The sequence below is a fragment of the Lutra lutra genome, chromosome 3 (genome assembly GCF_902655055.1).
Source record: "Lutra lutra chromosome 3, mLutLut1.2, whole genome shotgun sequence".
Classification (NCBI taxonomy): domain Eukaryota; kingdom Metazoa; phylum Chordata; class Mammalia; order Carnivora; family Mustelidae; genus Lutra; species Lutra lutra.
In genome coordinates, this window is record NC_062280.1 from 117,370,734 (window position 1) to 117,386,015 (window position 15,282).

Here is a 15,282-nt window from a genome sequence, read left to right on the forward strand (position 1 = left end):
AAACAAGGTTATAGAGAATTTTCAACATTATTAAGGTAAAAGATGAAGACAGAGAATTGCACATGTGGAATGATTTCACATGTGGGTGTATATATTCTTAAAAAGACACATGGGAAAAACAGAAAGAGAGGGCCATAAAAACAGTAGTGAGAGTAGTTTGAGGGAAGAAAGAGAGAGAAAAACTGAAATGAGAAGACCCAAAAATGTAAGAATGATTACTGAGTATCAGTTAGCTTTTGCTGCAGGACTAACAACACAAATTCTCAGCAGCAAAGAACAATAAACATTTAATGCTCCTATGTCTGGGGGTTCACCTAATTTGGTCTGGGCCTGCCCCACAGTTCCAGATCTCACAGGGTATCTGCATTTCACCTGGGCCCCAGATCCAGGCTGGGCTTGCCTGAGACACTGTTTGGGGGCAACTGTGCTTCAGGGGTCTCTCCTCCTCTTCCCAGGGCCAGCAGGCTAGCCTGGACATGTTCTTACAGTATTTATTGGTAGAATCACAAAAGACCTCTTCAGGCCTGGGCTCAAAACTGGCACCAGGTGACTTCTGCCTATATTAATCCCAAAGGAAGTCAGATGGTGGAGTTCAGCTTCAAGCTATGAGAAAAAAGCCCACACACAGTAGGAGAGCACTACAGAAGAACGTGGTGAAGGCCATAAGTCTAGAGAGGGCAAAGAATTGGGACCCTCCGTGCAGACCTCCTCAGTAGGTTATCATGATATTAATGTACTCATTTATACATTTAAATGTTATATTCACTAATATTCTGCACTGAACCAGGGTTACCTTTTATGATAAGAAAAGTGTAAGTTAGGAGATTCTTTTGTTCTGGCATACTTTTGTTTTTCATTTCTTTTTAATCAAAAGATACTTGAGCAGATCCGATAGTAAAGGGAATGGAAATGAGAAAGAAGCCTATGAAACCTAATGTTGTATCCATAAGGCATCCTCAGAGATTACAGTTTCTGCTCATTAACTTAAAACAAGTGCCACCCCTATAAGGTATAGCAACACCTACAGATGTCACTGACACTATTCCTTCACACAACCCAGGATGGTCACAGATTGGGAAATTCTTTCTATGGAAAGAACATTTTCCCCCTTTCCTTCTTTATGAAAGTAAAATAGCAGATACTGTGACAGTCCATGACATAATGGGAGTTACATGACATGGAAGGTACCCAAATGTACCCAAAATGGATGGTAATGATTCTTTTTTAATCATTTTTTAAAATTTATTTTCAGCATAACAGTATTCATTGTTTTTTGTACCACACCCAGTGCTCCATGCAGTCCTTGCCCTCTCTACCCACTACCTGGTTCCCCCAACCTCCCACCCCCCCACCTCTTCAAACCCTTCAGATTGTTTTTCAGAGTCCATAGTCTCTCATTGTTCACCTCCCCTTCCAATTTCCCCCAAATGCCTTCTCCTAACTCCCCATGTCCTCCATGCTATTTGTTATGCTCCACAAATAAGTGAAACCATATGATAATTGACTCTCTCTGCTTGACTTATTTCACTCAGCATAATCTCTTCCAGTCCTGTCCATGTTGCTACAAAAGTTGGGTATTCATCCTTTCTGATGGAGGCATAATACTCCATAGTGTATATGGACCACATCTTCCTTATCCATTCGTCCGTTGAAGGGCATCTTGGTTCTTTCCACAGTTTGGCAACCGTGGCCAATGCTGCTATAAACATTGGGGTACAGATGGCCCTTCTTTTCACTCCATCTGTATCTTTGGGGTAAATACCCAGTAGTGCAATGGCAGGGTCATAGGGAAGCTCTATTTTTAATTTCTTGAGGAATCTCCACACTGTTCTCCAAAGAGGCTGCACCAACTTGCATTCCCACCAACAGTGTAAGAGGGTTCCCCTTTCTCCACATCCCCTCCAACACATGTTGTTTCCTGTCTTGCTAATTTTGGCCATTCTAACTGGTGTAAGGTGATATCTCAATGAGGTTTTAATTTGAATCTCCCTGATGGCTAGTGATGATGAACATTTTTTCATATGCCTGATAGCCATTTGTATGTCTTCATTGGAGAAGTGTCTGTTCATATATTCTGCCCATTTTTTGATATGATTGTCTGTTTTGTGTGTGTTGAGTTTGAGGAGTTCTTTATAGATCCTGGATATCAATCTTTTGCCTGTACTGTCATTTGCAAATATCTTCTCCTATTCCGTGGGTTGCCTCTTTGTTTTCTTGACTGTTTCCTTTGCTGTGCAGAAGCTTTTGATTTTGATGAAGTCCCGAAAGTTTATTTTGGCTTTTGTTTCCTTTGCCTTTGGAGACATATCTTGAAAGAAGTTGCTGTGGCTGATATCGAAGAGATTACTGCCTATGTTCTCCTCTAGGATTCTGATGGATTCCTGGCTCACGTTGAGGTCTTTTATCCATTTTGAGTTTATCTTTGTGTACGGTGTAAGAGAATGGCCGAGTTTCATTCTCCTACATATAGCTACCCAGTTTTCCCAGCACCATTTATTGAAGAGACTGTCTTTTTTCCACTGTATATTTTTTCCTGTTTTGTCGAAGATTAACTGACTATAGAGTTGAGGGTCCATATCTGGGCTCTCTACTCTGTTCCACTGGTCTATGTGTCTGTTTTTATACCAGTACCATGCTGTCTTCGTGATCACAGCTTTGTAGTAAAGCTTGAAATCAGGTAACGTGATGCCCCCAGTTTTATTTTTGTTTTTCAACATTTCCTTAGCGATTTGGGGTCTCTTCTGATTCCATACAAATTAGTGTGGCCAATGGTTTATTGATCTTATTGATTCTTTCAAAAAACCAACTTCTAGTTTCATTGATACGTTCTACTGTATCTCTGGTTTCTACCTCATTGATCTCAGCTCTAATCTTGATTATTTCCCTTCTTATGTGTGGAGTTGGTTTGATTTGTTGTTGATTCTCCAGTTCTTTAAGGTGTAGAGACAGCTGCTGTGTTCTGGATTTTTCCATTTTTTTGAGGGAGGCTTGGATGGCTATGTATTTCCCCCCTTAGGACCGCCTTTGCTGTATCCCATAGGTTTTGGACCTAAGTGTCTTCATTCTCATTGGTTTCCATGAATTGTTTCAGTTCTTCTTTGATCTCCTGGTTGATCCAAGCATTCTTCAGCAAGGTGGTCTTTAGCTTCCAGGTGTTTGAGTTCCTTCTGAACTTCCCCTTGTGATTGAGCTCCAGTTTCAAAGCATTGTGATCTGAGAATATGCAGGGAATAATCTCAGTCTTTTGGTATCAGTTGAGTCCTGATTTGTGACCCAGTATGTGGTCTATTCTTGAGAAGGTTCCATGTGCACTTGAGAAGAATGAGTATTCTGTTGTTTTAGGGTGGAATGTTCTGTATATATCTATGAGGTCCATCTGGTTCAATGTGTCATTCAATGCTCTTGTTTCTTTATTGATGTTCTGCTTCAATGATCTGTCTACTTCTCAGAGAGGCACGTTAAGATCTCCTACTATTAATGTATTCATACCAATATGACTCTTTATCTTGATTAACGGTTTTCTTATGTAATTGGCTCCTCCCATATTGGGGGCATAGATATTTACAACTGTTAGATCATCTTGGTGGATAGTCCCTTTAAGAATGATGTAGTGTCCTTCTGTATCTCTGACTACAGTCTTTAGTTTAAAATCTAATTTATCTGATATGAGAATCGCTACCACAGCCTTCTTTTGAGGCCCATTGGCATGAAAGATGCTTCTCCATCCCTTCACTTTCAGTCTGGATGTATCTTTAGGTTCAAATTGGGTCTCTTGTAGACAACATATGGATGGGTCCTGTTGTTTTATCCAATCTGCAACCCTCTGCCATTTTATGGGCGCATTTAGGCCATTCTCATTGAGAGTGATTATTGATAGATACGTTTTTATTGACATTGTGTTGCCTTTGAAGTCTTTCTTTCTGTAGATTGTCTCTGTATTTCTATTCAATGCTATTCTTAGGATTTTTCCTCTTTTATAGAACCCCCCTTAATTTTTCCTGCAGTGTTGTCTTGGCGGTTGCATAGTTTTTTAAGCCTTGCCCGTCTTGGAAACTCTTTATCTCTCCATCCATTTTGAATGTCAGTCTTGCTGGATAAAGTATTCTTGGCTGCATGTTGTTCTCATTTAGTGCCCTGAATATATCTTGCCAGTCCTTTCTGGCTCGCCAGGTCTCTGTGGACAGGTCTGACGATATTCTGATGGGCTTTCCTCTGTAAATAAGGAGCCTCTTTTTCCTAGTGGCTTTCAAGAGATTATACCTACAATTATGATTCCTCAATTTGACTATCAGGTGCCTTGATGTTTTTCTGGAATCTATAATCTTGGGTGGAGACCATTCAGCCTCTAGTACATGAACTCTGGTTCCATTCGCGAGATTGGGAAAATTTTCATGAAGAACTTGTTCCACTATATCTTCCAGACTTCTTTCTTTCTCCTCCCCTTCAGGGATTCCAATGATTCTGACGTTGGAACATTTCATGGTGTCATTTATTTCCCTGATTCTGTTTTCATGGTTTCTAAGTTGTTTGTTCCAAGCTTCCTCTTGATCCTTTCTCTCTATCTGTTTGTCCTCCAGATCACTAATTCTATCTTCTGTCTCAGTTACCCTAGCTTTGAGAGAATTTAGATTAGATTGGAACTCATTGAGAGCATTGTGAACCTCAGCCCTGGTAGCTTTTAGCTCTGCCCTAACGTTGTGAACATCCTGTCTGGTCGCTTTCAGCTTGGCCCTAATCAATTCCGTTTGGTCATCCATGGCTTTCTCCAACCTAGCTATCGCCTGGATAATTGTTAGCCTGAATTCTCTTTCCGACATATTGTCTATGTTGATAGCCATTAGCTCTGTTGCAGAAGGTCCATCCTCTGTATTTTTCTTCTGTTGGGCATTCCTCCTCCTAGTCATTTTGGTCAGAGATGACTGAACAGATGTAGCTGGTTGTATTGACCGTGGTGCAGTCTGGGTGCACCCTGGGACACTTCTGAGCAATCAGGATTCCCCACCCAAATGAGAGAAAAAAGAAAGGAAAGAGAAAAAAAAGAGAGACAGAGAGACAGAGAGACAGGAAAGAAAGGGAAGATGAAAGAGAAGGTTCAGCCCAAATGGGCCCCAAGGTAAGATTTATGAGGTATACAAACAAAAACAGACAAACAAAAAGATTGATAAAAGTATATAACAAGAGAAAAAAATTATATATATGCAAATAAAGGAAGAACCTTGTCGAAAAGAACCCCAAGTGTAAGATTTATATACTATCAGGACAAACACAAAAACACAGAAACACTGGTGGAAGAAAAAGATGGGAGAGTGGTTATAAATTCTCAGAAGAAGGTTGTTTTGATTCTTCCTGGATGTATCTTGATCTCTTTGTTAAAAGACCCAACTTTCCTAGGCTAAAGGGGGATTAAAAATTGGTTTACCTATAGGGGTAGTATTGATTGGGGAAAGGGGATTACTTTGAAGTTTAACTCTATATGAATATTAGAAAATAAAAAAGGAATAAACTAGACTAAACTAAACTAAAATTTAAAAAAATTCAAAAAATAGAAATGCAAAAGAAAAACACAGGTGTATGTATCAAAAAGTTCAGGTTAGAAGGTTATTATGGAATTTGATGTACTGGACAGCTCGCTGTGATGGTAAATAGGTTAAAAAATTATCTATAAAAAAATGAGCCAGAATAGTGGGAACAAATTAAAAATAAAAGTTGTCCTATGAAGTAGTGGTGGTGGTTCTCTTGTAGTCTTTTTTTTTTTTTTTTTTTTCTTTCCTGGTTGGTTTTCTGGGGGAGGGGCCTGCCACGTGAGTTTTCAATCAATGATGTTCCCTGAGGTAAGTCTTCCAGTCCCCCTCAAGGGAGTGGGCTCTGAGAAAACCGATTTTTTCAGGCTTTTGTTCTCTGGAGGTTTTTATGTTTGTTCACCTTTTTTTTTTTTTTCCCTCTCGCCTTGACCGCTTTTGATGGTTTTTGTAGGTTTAGAGGAAAGCAAACTGCACCCTGACCTCCCTCTCAGAGAGAAGCCTCAGTCTGTTCTTCTGTGGGTGTTGCAGAGCCCATATAAATCCCCCCTGGGCCGCTGGCAGAGCAGGTTCCGAGTCACGGTTCCTGGGGACGCAGGATCTTCCGCTTGTACCCAAAACCACGGCAGCAGCGGCGGCTGTCTGGGAAGTTCCAGACCGCCAGAGAGGTTCCAAGCAGCGATCACACACTGAGATTTTCCCGCTGGCCCGGGCTGGGAGTGCCTGGTCTTTCTGGGTCTAAGAGCGCCCGGCTTGCACGTACCTCTTTCAGGGGAGAGTCTGGGGCGCGGTCTTAGGCTCTGAAACAATGGCGCGTGTCAAAGAGCGCCGGCTGGGCCTTTGTACCTCTCTCAGGGGAGGATAAGGGAGCACGCATCTCAGGCTCTGTAGCAGGGCTCGCGCGTTCTGCCATCCGGCGTGGCTCCCATCCCCTCACAGGGGCCAGAACCCACGCAATCTCGGGCGCGCTGGCGGCTCAGGGACCAAGACCTGGTTTCTCCGCCGCACTCTCTCTGGCTCCGAGCCAGGGGAGGCTGTCCTGAGACCGGGGACTTACGCCCCTGTCCCTAGCCACCCTAATTCCCACAATTTCCCCCCCTCGATCTTTTGCTCTTTTGGAGTGCTTTCAACCAGTCTCCCAGTTAATGCTGGTCCCCAGACGCAGGGCACTCTCACTCGTATTAGGGGTATTACTTTCCAACCAGTCACTTCTGGTGGCTCCCTCCCCCTTTTGTTTATCCTCCGTTATCAGTCCGCCTTTCCCACTCCACTTTACCTGCCCACTGGTGTCTTCTGCCCCTGTAGAGATCCAGATGTGTATAATTCTGATCTCAGGCTGATTTCACGGGTGATCGGAGTTCTTTGGCTGGTAATCAGCTCACTTTAGGGTACAGGTTGAAAAGGTGCCTCCTCCTACTTCCCCACCATCTTGTCCCCCCATGGATGGTAATGATTTTAACTATCATCCCCACACACTAAGCCATGATTAATTTTCTCTCTGCCAAATACACAGGGAGTCACATTAGTGTCCAAAAAAGGCAGAAAGAAAAGGTGTTATTTGTTGAGAGCCTCCTATGAGCCAGGACTGCGCTGATTGCTTTCACAGAGAACACCCATGTGAATCTCAAAAAATCCCTCTGAGACAGACCCATTGACTCTTCAGCTGTGGAAGCTGAATGTCAGAGAGGGAGGTAAACTTGCCCAAGAGAGTTTTAAGTCCCGTTCTATCCACATCAGAAACTTCTGCTTTTTCTTCTGTATCATGCTGCCTGATCTTATTCAGAAACACAAATGAGGAAGGGGACAGAGATCTTACCCTGATCCCCATCTTTTTCAATCAGCTTTTACAGAAGAAGGGCTGAGTGTGAGGGAGCTAGGGATCTAAAAATAGGTCAAATCCATTTCCTTTGCTCAAAGAACTGACAGGTCAGGAAGGCATCTTGGTGTCCAGTGAGATGGCAAAATGAACACACAATACGGACATGTATAAAATTGCATATGCAAAAAACACCATCTATTAATGAATACTGCTAGACAACATTTAAAATTTCTACCTCTGTATTTCTTCACTTCTCCATTATGTTTCCCTTCTATTTGCCTCTGGGTTCCATATTCCAGGTGATGTCCTCATAAGTTTCTACAAACCCACTACAGTTGGGTCTATATGTAAGCCATTGTTTTTCTCTTCATGTGTTTTCATTTCTAGATTTATTTTCTCCATAATCTTCCTGTGCTTGCCTTATGAATTCTATTCCTTCTTTTTGTCTTCCTTCACACATTTTTTAAAAGATTTATTTATTTGTTTTAGAAAGAGAAAGAAAGAGTATGTGCACATGTTGGGGAAGGGAGAGAGATAAAGGAGAAAGAGAATCTCAAGTAGACTCTCTGCCGAGCAAGAAGCTCTATATGGGGCTCAATCACATAACCGTGAGATCATGAGCTGAGCTGAAATCCAGAGGCAGATGCTTAACTGACTGAGCCACCCAGGCGCCCCTCTTCCTTCACACTTTAAACATGCTTTTATGATAGTCATGCTCAGATTTTACTGTTATCTCTAGTTTCTTGAGGGTATTTTCATCAAATCTGCTCACTTTTATGCCATTGGGTTTCCTTCCATATTTTGTGTTTTCATCCACAAGTCATCTTCAGGGGGATTATCCTCTGTGCATGCCTCCCTGTGGGGCAACTATCATTGTCTCCACTTGCACACTATGAGGTTTGTTGCTTCCAGTTCTCTTGGGAGGTTAGTTTCCACATCCCTCATCTCTCTCTCTCTCATCTGGCCTCTTACAGTGTGCTCAACTTCATGGTTCCAATTTCTCACATCGAATCTGTTCCAGCCTCAGCCCTGAGCAACGAGCTTGCTCAGCAATGGGCCATGTGCTCAGGCCAGAAGGAGTTTTTAATTCAAGTTCAGAGAAGTTCCTGAGCCCAGACTTTACTCAGGCAGCCACAGGCCAGTTCCCATCATAAATAGCCTCAAGATGGCAGTTAACACCTCAGCCTTTAAGAAAAAATACCTACATGCCATGTGCCTTCAGCTTCCTCCTACCACTGACTTGTCTCTTCATCTCTGGTGTCAAGAGAGTTCCTACTGAAACGTGGTTCTGCATTTGTATTTATATTTTATCTGGCATTTCATGTGTGGAGCAAGAGGTGAACTATCCATGACAGCCAAGTTGGCCAGGCAATTGGATGTTGTATTAACTGAGGGTATGCCACAAATAGCCTAAATGTAACATGTTCAAAAGCGAACCCATCAGCACCTATGATCTACAAAGTCTAGGACCGTTCTTTCTGCTCCATAACCCTTAGCACAGGATTTTCATCTTCATGGTCCTTGTGGTCACAAGATGGCTGCTGGAAAGGTAGGAAGGTAAAAGGGCACAGGCTGACTGAGTCAGCTCTCTTTTTAAAGAGGTTTTCTAAAATCCATCCATTCAACAATTTTCTTTTACATCTCATTGGCCAAGACTTACGGAAATCTCAATCTAGAATAGAGTCTGAAATAAGCAGTTTTTTAGCTGAGCACACAACACTCCCCATAAATTGAATTCTATTAATAAGAAATTCTCTGCCATAGTAGCTGAGACTAATGCACAAGACCCTTTGTGGCCTACTGTCTCTAGCCCCCTCATCACCTCCATTTCTCCAGTATCATCTTCTTCTACTCTTACAAACAAATTCCTTGCTACCACCAAACTGAAGCTGGACTACTTCCTGTAGCAACCTTCCCACAGCAATCCACAGGTAACATTCGTCACTCATAATTCCTTGTTTTAGGTCTGCCATTCTTGATAGACTCTAAACCCCATGGAAGTTCACAAATGGAATTTCAGAACTAATCACTGGCTTGACATATACTGGGTGCTCAATAAATCTTTCTTTACTTATGAGTGGATGGACAGATAGATGGAGTGATAGATGGATGAGTGTTCTCTTTCTCTCTCATATCTCTTTGTTTTCATATACGCTGTTCCCTTTGCCTAGCATGCCCTTCTTCCATTGTCCACCCAGCTAAATCCTGTTTATCATGAAAATTCAACTGAGATGTGCCCCATACAAGAAAGTTCTCCCTGGTCACACCTACCTGGATTTGGTGTCCTGCTATTTGTTCTTGTGGTCCCTGTACATCCCTCCACAGCAGCCTTTACCATGTGTACCTTGTTTTTAGAGAAAGATTTGGCAGGTGGAAGATACTTTGGATGAGATGAATGAAGAGTTCTTCTGGCTCACTGCTCAAGCCCTGGAGCTCCAGAAAGAAAAAGACAAACCAGGACAACTGCTCCCAAGTGAAGGCAATACATTTGTGGTAAGACTAGCAGACCACTGCCTCAGCTCCTGAGGTGCCCACAGACAGCTGGGTCTCACAGTCTGCCATAGAAGGGGTTGAGACCAGAACAACCAGTTCTGATCAGAAATCCCACCAGCCATAGTTTGGTTTTGCCTGTTTGCTTTAGCAAGTACTTCTAGTGACAGGGAAGCCCACTCAATCAGCTTGGGTTTGCAGCTGGGGTCTCTAAGTAAACTTATGGCCTGGAAAGATTGAGGAAGAACATGAAAAGGGAGCAATAAAAATAGCAGTTCAGATGCAGCCTAACCAGTAGCACATGGTTCTGGAACAGTGACTTTTTCACAAGATGCATCAGTCATCTAGATTGCTCCCCCAACCTAACTTGGGTCTTAGGAGGTATCAACACAGGGAAGGTTGGAGTGGACAAAGAAAAGAGACAAAAGGGATGATTTAGTTGTACCTGCACTGAGCTCAATAAAACTCTATCCACTAAAGCAGGCAGCCAGCTTGTGGGTCTTAGTTTTCCATTTGGAGATTTTTAATACTCCATTAAAATACCATTTTTCTTGACCTGAATTTTTTTGCATACTCTTAATTTCTGCACCCAAGCCCATTCCTCCATCATCTCACCCTACTCCCTGCCTTACTAAGTCGCTAAACACAGGCAATGCTCTGAGTGGTGGAGGAGCATGCATAGACACCTCCTCTCACCAGGCATCCAAGAATGGGCATCTCTGTCACCAAGGAATCCCCTCTTCAGCTAAGAAGGGCCCTGGGAGTGAGGACCCAGGAGGAACAGCATTGGGGCACTGCAGTACTCCATAAATACAGAGAGTTCCATGAGAACATTGTATGTGCCTGGGCCTTAATGTTGGGAGATTTGGAAAATCTGTTCTTGGTCAAGCTGACCTCCTTCTTCAGACAAAAACAACGAGAAAGGTCACCTGTGCTCCCAAATGAATAAAGGAAAATTTATCTTGTGTACAAACAAAGGCACAACAGGAGCTGTGTAACAGCCATGAAATGCACAGATGCCCTTCCCAGCAGGGCTGAAGGAACAGTCTCCTGAGGCCCAAAAGATTCCCTGAACCCCCAAGGTGGGTCTTCCTTATGAAACCCAAATGCAGATGCCAACTTCACATTGTATTCTTTCCTCAGTGTGTTTATTGTTCCTTCCCTGAGCTTCATCTAGACTTTTCCCAAAAAAGTCACACTAAGCTGTGGGGTCTCTAGACAGCCACCCTCCAGTCAGATAGGCAGCTATGATGTCAGTTCCACTGCAGAGAGATCTAGCACAAGGATCTATCATTGACTGCATTGAGGGGCTCAGATGATTTGGTGAGGATAAAATAACAGGGATACTTCAAGATTAAAGAGACATTATATAAATATCTCTAGTATTAAGGAAGGAAAAAAAAACAGGATGAGCTGAGGGGCTATAAAATGCAGCAAGATTTAATTATTCAATAATTATTCCAGATTATTAACCATGATAATTATGTAATGATATAATTAGTTGTTGTGCATTACTGTAGCAACATAAACTCAGGGAACACTATGTCTTTATTAGTTAATTGTGAGGTCAGTGCCTGGAGGTAACTTGTTGGCATCTGCCCAAGTATTTGGAAGGGTGGTAATGCCTAGAGGCTGTTAGAGTGACAAGCATCTTGCCAATGTTACATGGTAGATTCAGGAAAAAGTGAGTTTACAATTCACAGGGGCCACATCTCCTTTTTCTATTTGTGTCCTTTTCAGGAGGTTCCCAGCATCTTCCCTTGTGAGTGGCAAGAAGAAAGACCCTACCCAGTGGAGGCAAGTGGCCCAGAAGGAGACAGTCTGGGGACCTGGGCCCTGAAGAGTGAGCAGACCCTGATGCTGGGAGTTAGAAGAGCCCACCTGGCTCAGAGGATTGAAGACCTGGAGTGGGAGCTGTCCCTGCTCCTCCAGGTGACAGATGGCAGTGTGTGTGTCAGAGGGAGCTGGCCCAGCCTGGGGAGACACTGAGTCACACAGGATGTTGCGGTGGCCATCTGTAGGAGTGCCTTCTCCACAGAGAACATAACCTGGTTAATCAGCTCACTCCTGATAGGAAGGAGTGGGTGTCTAAGGGGCCACAAGCCTGAAGCATGTTCTCAGTTTTATGACATGCTTCTTTTGGGTAATACCCAAATTTCTTCCAGAGCCTAAACCTTGGCTTGTCCAGATTTCTGTCTGCCATCTTTGGGGTAAGGGAAAATAAAGTTATACAGGTTGAGAAAATTGACATGTATCCCATCACTGAGTCTATCCCCCATTCTCTCTTCAGGGTGCTGGTCATTGTGTGCTCTAGTCCAGACCAAGTGCCCCCAACAGCTTTACTGGGGAGCCTGGCTTCAGGAGTGAGAAGTGTTTGGGATGGGGACCATGAGGACTTAGGTACAGCCATAGCACAGAGCTTCCACACCCATCTTCCAGCACTTCTGAGTCCTCAGGGGATCCCATAAGCCACATTCCTTGCTTGGTTTCAGTGATCTCCTGCAGCACAGAAAGGCTGGCCATGCCAAGCTGGATAGCCCCAGCCTCCTGTGCCATACTGAAGGCCTCAGCCCCAGAAGGGACTCTGCTTCCCCAGGACAGCCTGAACTTTCTGCCCTCTGTGTCTTTGCACAAGCAGCTCTCTTCCCAGAAGGTCTCTCCTCTCTCTGTCTGCTTATGTCAGCTAAAGCTCTTTGTACCCTCCAACACCTAGCCCAGAGGTGCCAGACTCCCTGCAGCAATTCTCAACCTTCTTTGCAATCTTTCTCTCCTTTGAATCCTCATGTTGCCTTGTCTCTACTATTCATCATATTCCCACGTTAGCCATTTGTGCCATGGTTTATCCTTTCTTCTAGACTTTAAGTTCCTTAAAAGCAGAGTGTGTCACATACACACACACACACACACACACACACACACACCACATCCCACAGCACACTCCTTTACACGTACAGGGTACCATACTTCATGAGTGTAACTGACTGTACAGACAAAGCCACTAACCCTGATGTCACATAGTCATGTTGGAATGACCAACACATGGGAAACTGAACACCACTAAGAAAGAGAGAGGCATTCAGAGGCAAAGAAGCAGAGCTCCAGAGTTGGAGCCCTGGGACAAGTTCAAGGAGGGGTCAGGATCTGAACCAAGCCTTCAAGGGTGTGAAACATGGATTGTGGGTAAGGGGCCCAGAAAAGAGGCATTCGTGGACTCTGATAGCTTGTCAATTTGATCATACATGTCTGCACATGTATGTGTCTGTCTCACCATGGACCTGAACCTGGGAGTCTCAAGCAGATATTCACCTAGGGCCTGGAGGAGCAGACCTCCTCTTGCTATTCAATGGGTCTGTCATGGTGGCCACCCACAGTTGTGCCTTAAACACTTCAGGAGGGAGCTTTCTCACATGACTCTCCCCCCAGCCAAGAGCTATCACTACCATAGGGGGTGTAGGTCTCCAAGTCTCTTCTGCCTGTGAGATCCTACAGTTTAGAGCTCCAGGCCACTAAAGAAAAACAGGCTGTTATGGGGGCCAAAGTCCCCCATCAAGTCCTCACTAGGGTATGGGATGAGAGGAGGTGCTTTGCTGACTGTCAGCTGGTTTTTACTTCTCTGGCTGGTCTGAAATATTCATCATCATTCTCTATGGAGATGAATGATTGCTGTCTCTTTTAGTAGCAGCAAGTCTCTGGGCTAGGACACAAGAAAGGTCACTCCCCATTTAGGCTAAAAGGAAAAAGCACCAATGATGCTGTATTTCTACTGCTCCCTGGGCCTCCAGGCAACTCTCCATATAATCAAACTGCTTCCTAATGTGGTCTCTAGGATTGACACTGCTGACCCTGAGAGACCTAGAAATCCTATTTCTGCCACCATCAAACACTACAACACAACCCAAAGGTGTGTCTATCTGACAATATTCATTGACAGATACATGGTTTAGAGTGGACCAAGGCCCAGAACTGAGCTGTGAGCAAGAGGCCTGGGGGATTTCACTAGATATGTATCTATGGGACGGTTCGTGCCTGTGGGTCTGGAGATCAGCCAGGAAGGAGTCCACATGGGGGCTCAGATCTGACCCCATGGCCACCTCTCATGGATCCTAAATCAACCATTAGAACGGCCAGACATTTAGCAAACTCAGATACTACCTTCATTCACGGAAGGGGATCCAAAAGGGTGAGAGGCTGGTCCAGACTTTCATAGTGCTGGGCTCAGTGCATCTCAAACTGCACATGGAGGAAAATTGCCAGGGGTCTTGTTAAAAAGCAGCTTCCTATTCTAGAGGTCCAGAGTGTCTGTGTTTCTAACAAGCTCCAAGAGAGACACCTGGGCTGCTGGTCTGTGGGCTTCACTTTGAGTCCAAGTTCACAGGCAGTCAATAGTGAGGAAAGTCAATAGTATTTTAGCCAGGAGAATAATATGATCTGGGGGTACACAGCATTGGGAGGTCAGTGGGTCCTAAATTCTGTTTGTTCCTGAATTTGAGATGCTACTAGACACCCAAATCTGCTATAAGCTATACATGTGATCCTGAAGCTCGGTGACATGGGAACTGGATACAGGAGAGCCTCCAAAGGACACTGACATCCTAAAGACACACAGCCCTCAGCAACCTGCATAGCACTCAGCCTTTGGCTGCCCTGCCCAAAGTAGCTGCTCCCACTCCCCCTTGGACAGTACTTTCTAAATGCCAAAGCCTGGTCTAAGAGCTTTAAATACATAATCTCATTTCATTTTCACAGGAATCATACTGCTTAGGTGGCATCATTTTCAGTCCACAGATGAGGAAATGGAGGATAAAGAAACAGTGATCTCGGGAACTGCATAGCAGGTTTCATATTCAGACCTTGCTCTATCTAACAAAACCCATGTTCTAACCATCATGTTACAGTGCTGACTACCCAGTGAACATTCTGAAATCTACAGGTAGTTAGAAATGAACAGCCCAGCACATACTCACAGAGTCTCAAATGAAGGCCATCTTTGACTTGCCTGGACCAGTGGCATCTAATGCAAGCTACTCTGAGTCCTACGGGTCTTCCAGTATCAGAGAGTTCTACAAGGATTTACTTCAGTTTTTTAAGTCTAATTTAACTATTCTAAAGCTAAAATATATTCAAAGATATAATGGCCAACACACAAATCATTGGAAAACACCCAAGTCTCAACTGCCAGGTTAGTGTGTTTTAACATGGACTCCAAAAATCAATCTCCTGCCCTCTTAATTTTAAAATATCCTGAAATTGCAAAGCAAGATATTTTTAAACTTTCAGAATTTAAATAGTTGATCTGTATGAATCCAGATTTTTCTCAATAATGCGTCACAAAATAACATAAGTAAGTGAGATGTTGGCTTGCATATATGTCAGCCGAAGCCATCCATACCTCCCATTAAATGTTTGTATTTGTCAGAAGAGCCTCATGCTTTTGTTGACCAGTTTACAATAATT

The 15,282-nt window shown here is 43.6% G+C and overlaps 1 protein-coding gene across 1 annotated transcript in view; it reads left to right on the forward strand.

The window, feature by feature from the left end:
* Positions 1 to 12,048, forward strand: part of LOC125096132 (uncharacterized) — a 49,868-nt gene extending 37,820 nt beyond the window's left edge. Inside the window, exons 25-26 of the mRNA XM_047722820.1 lie at positions 9,694 to 9,831; positions 11,569 to 12,048. Of these exons, the coding sequence (XP_047578776.1) occupies positions 9,694 to 9,831; positions 11,569 to 11,817 (387 nt within the window). The 3' untranslated portion in view covers positions 11,818 to 12,048. The remainder of the gene's footprint in view (positions 1 to 9,693; positions 9,832 to 11,568) is intronic.
* Positions 12,049 to 15,282: the final 3,234 nt, after the last annotated feature.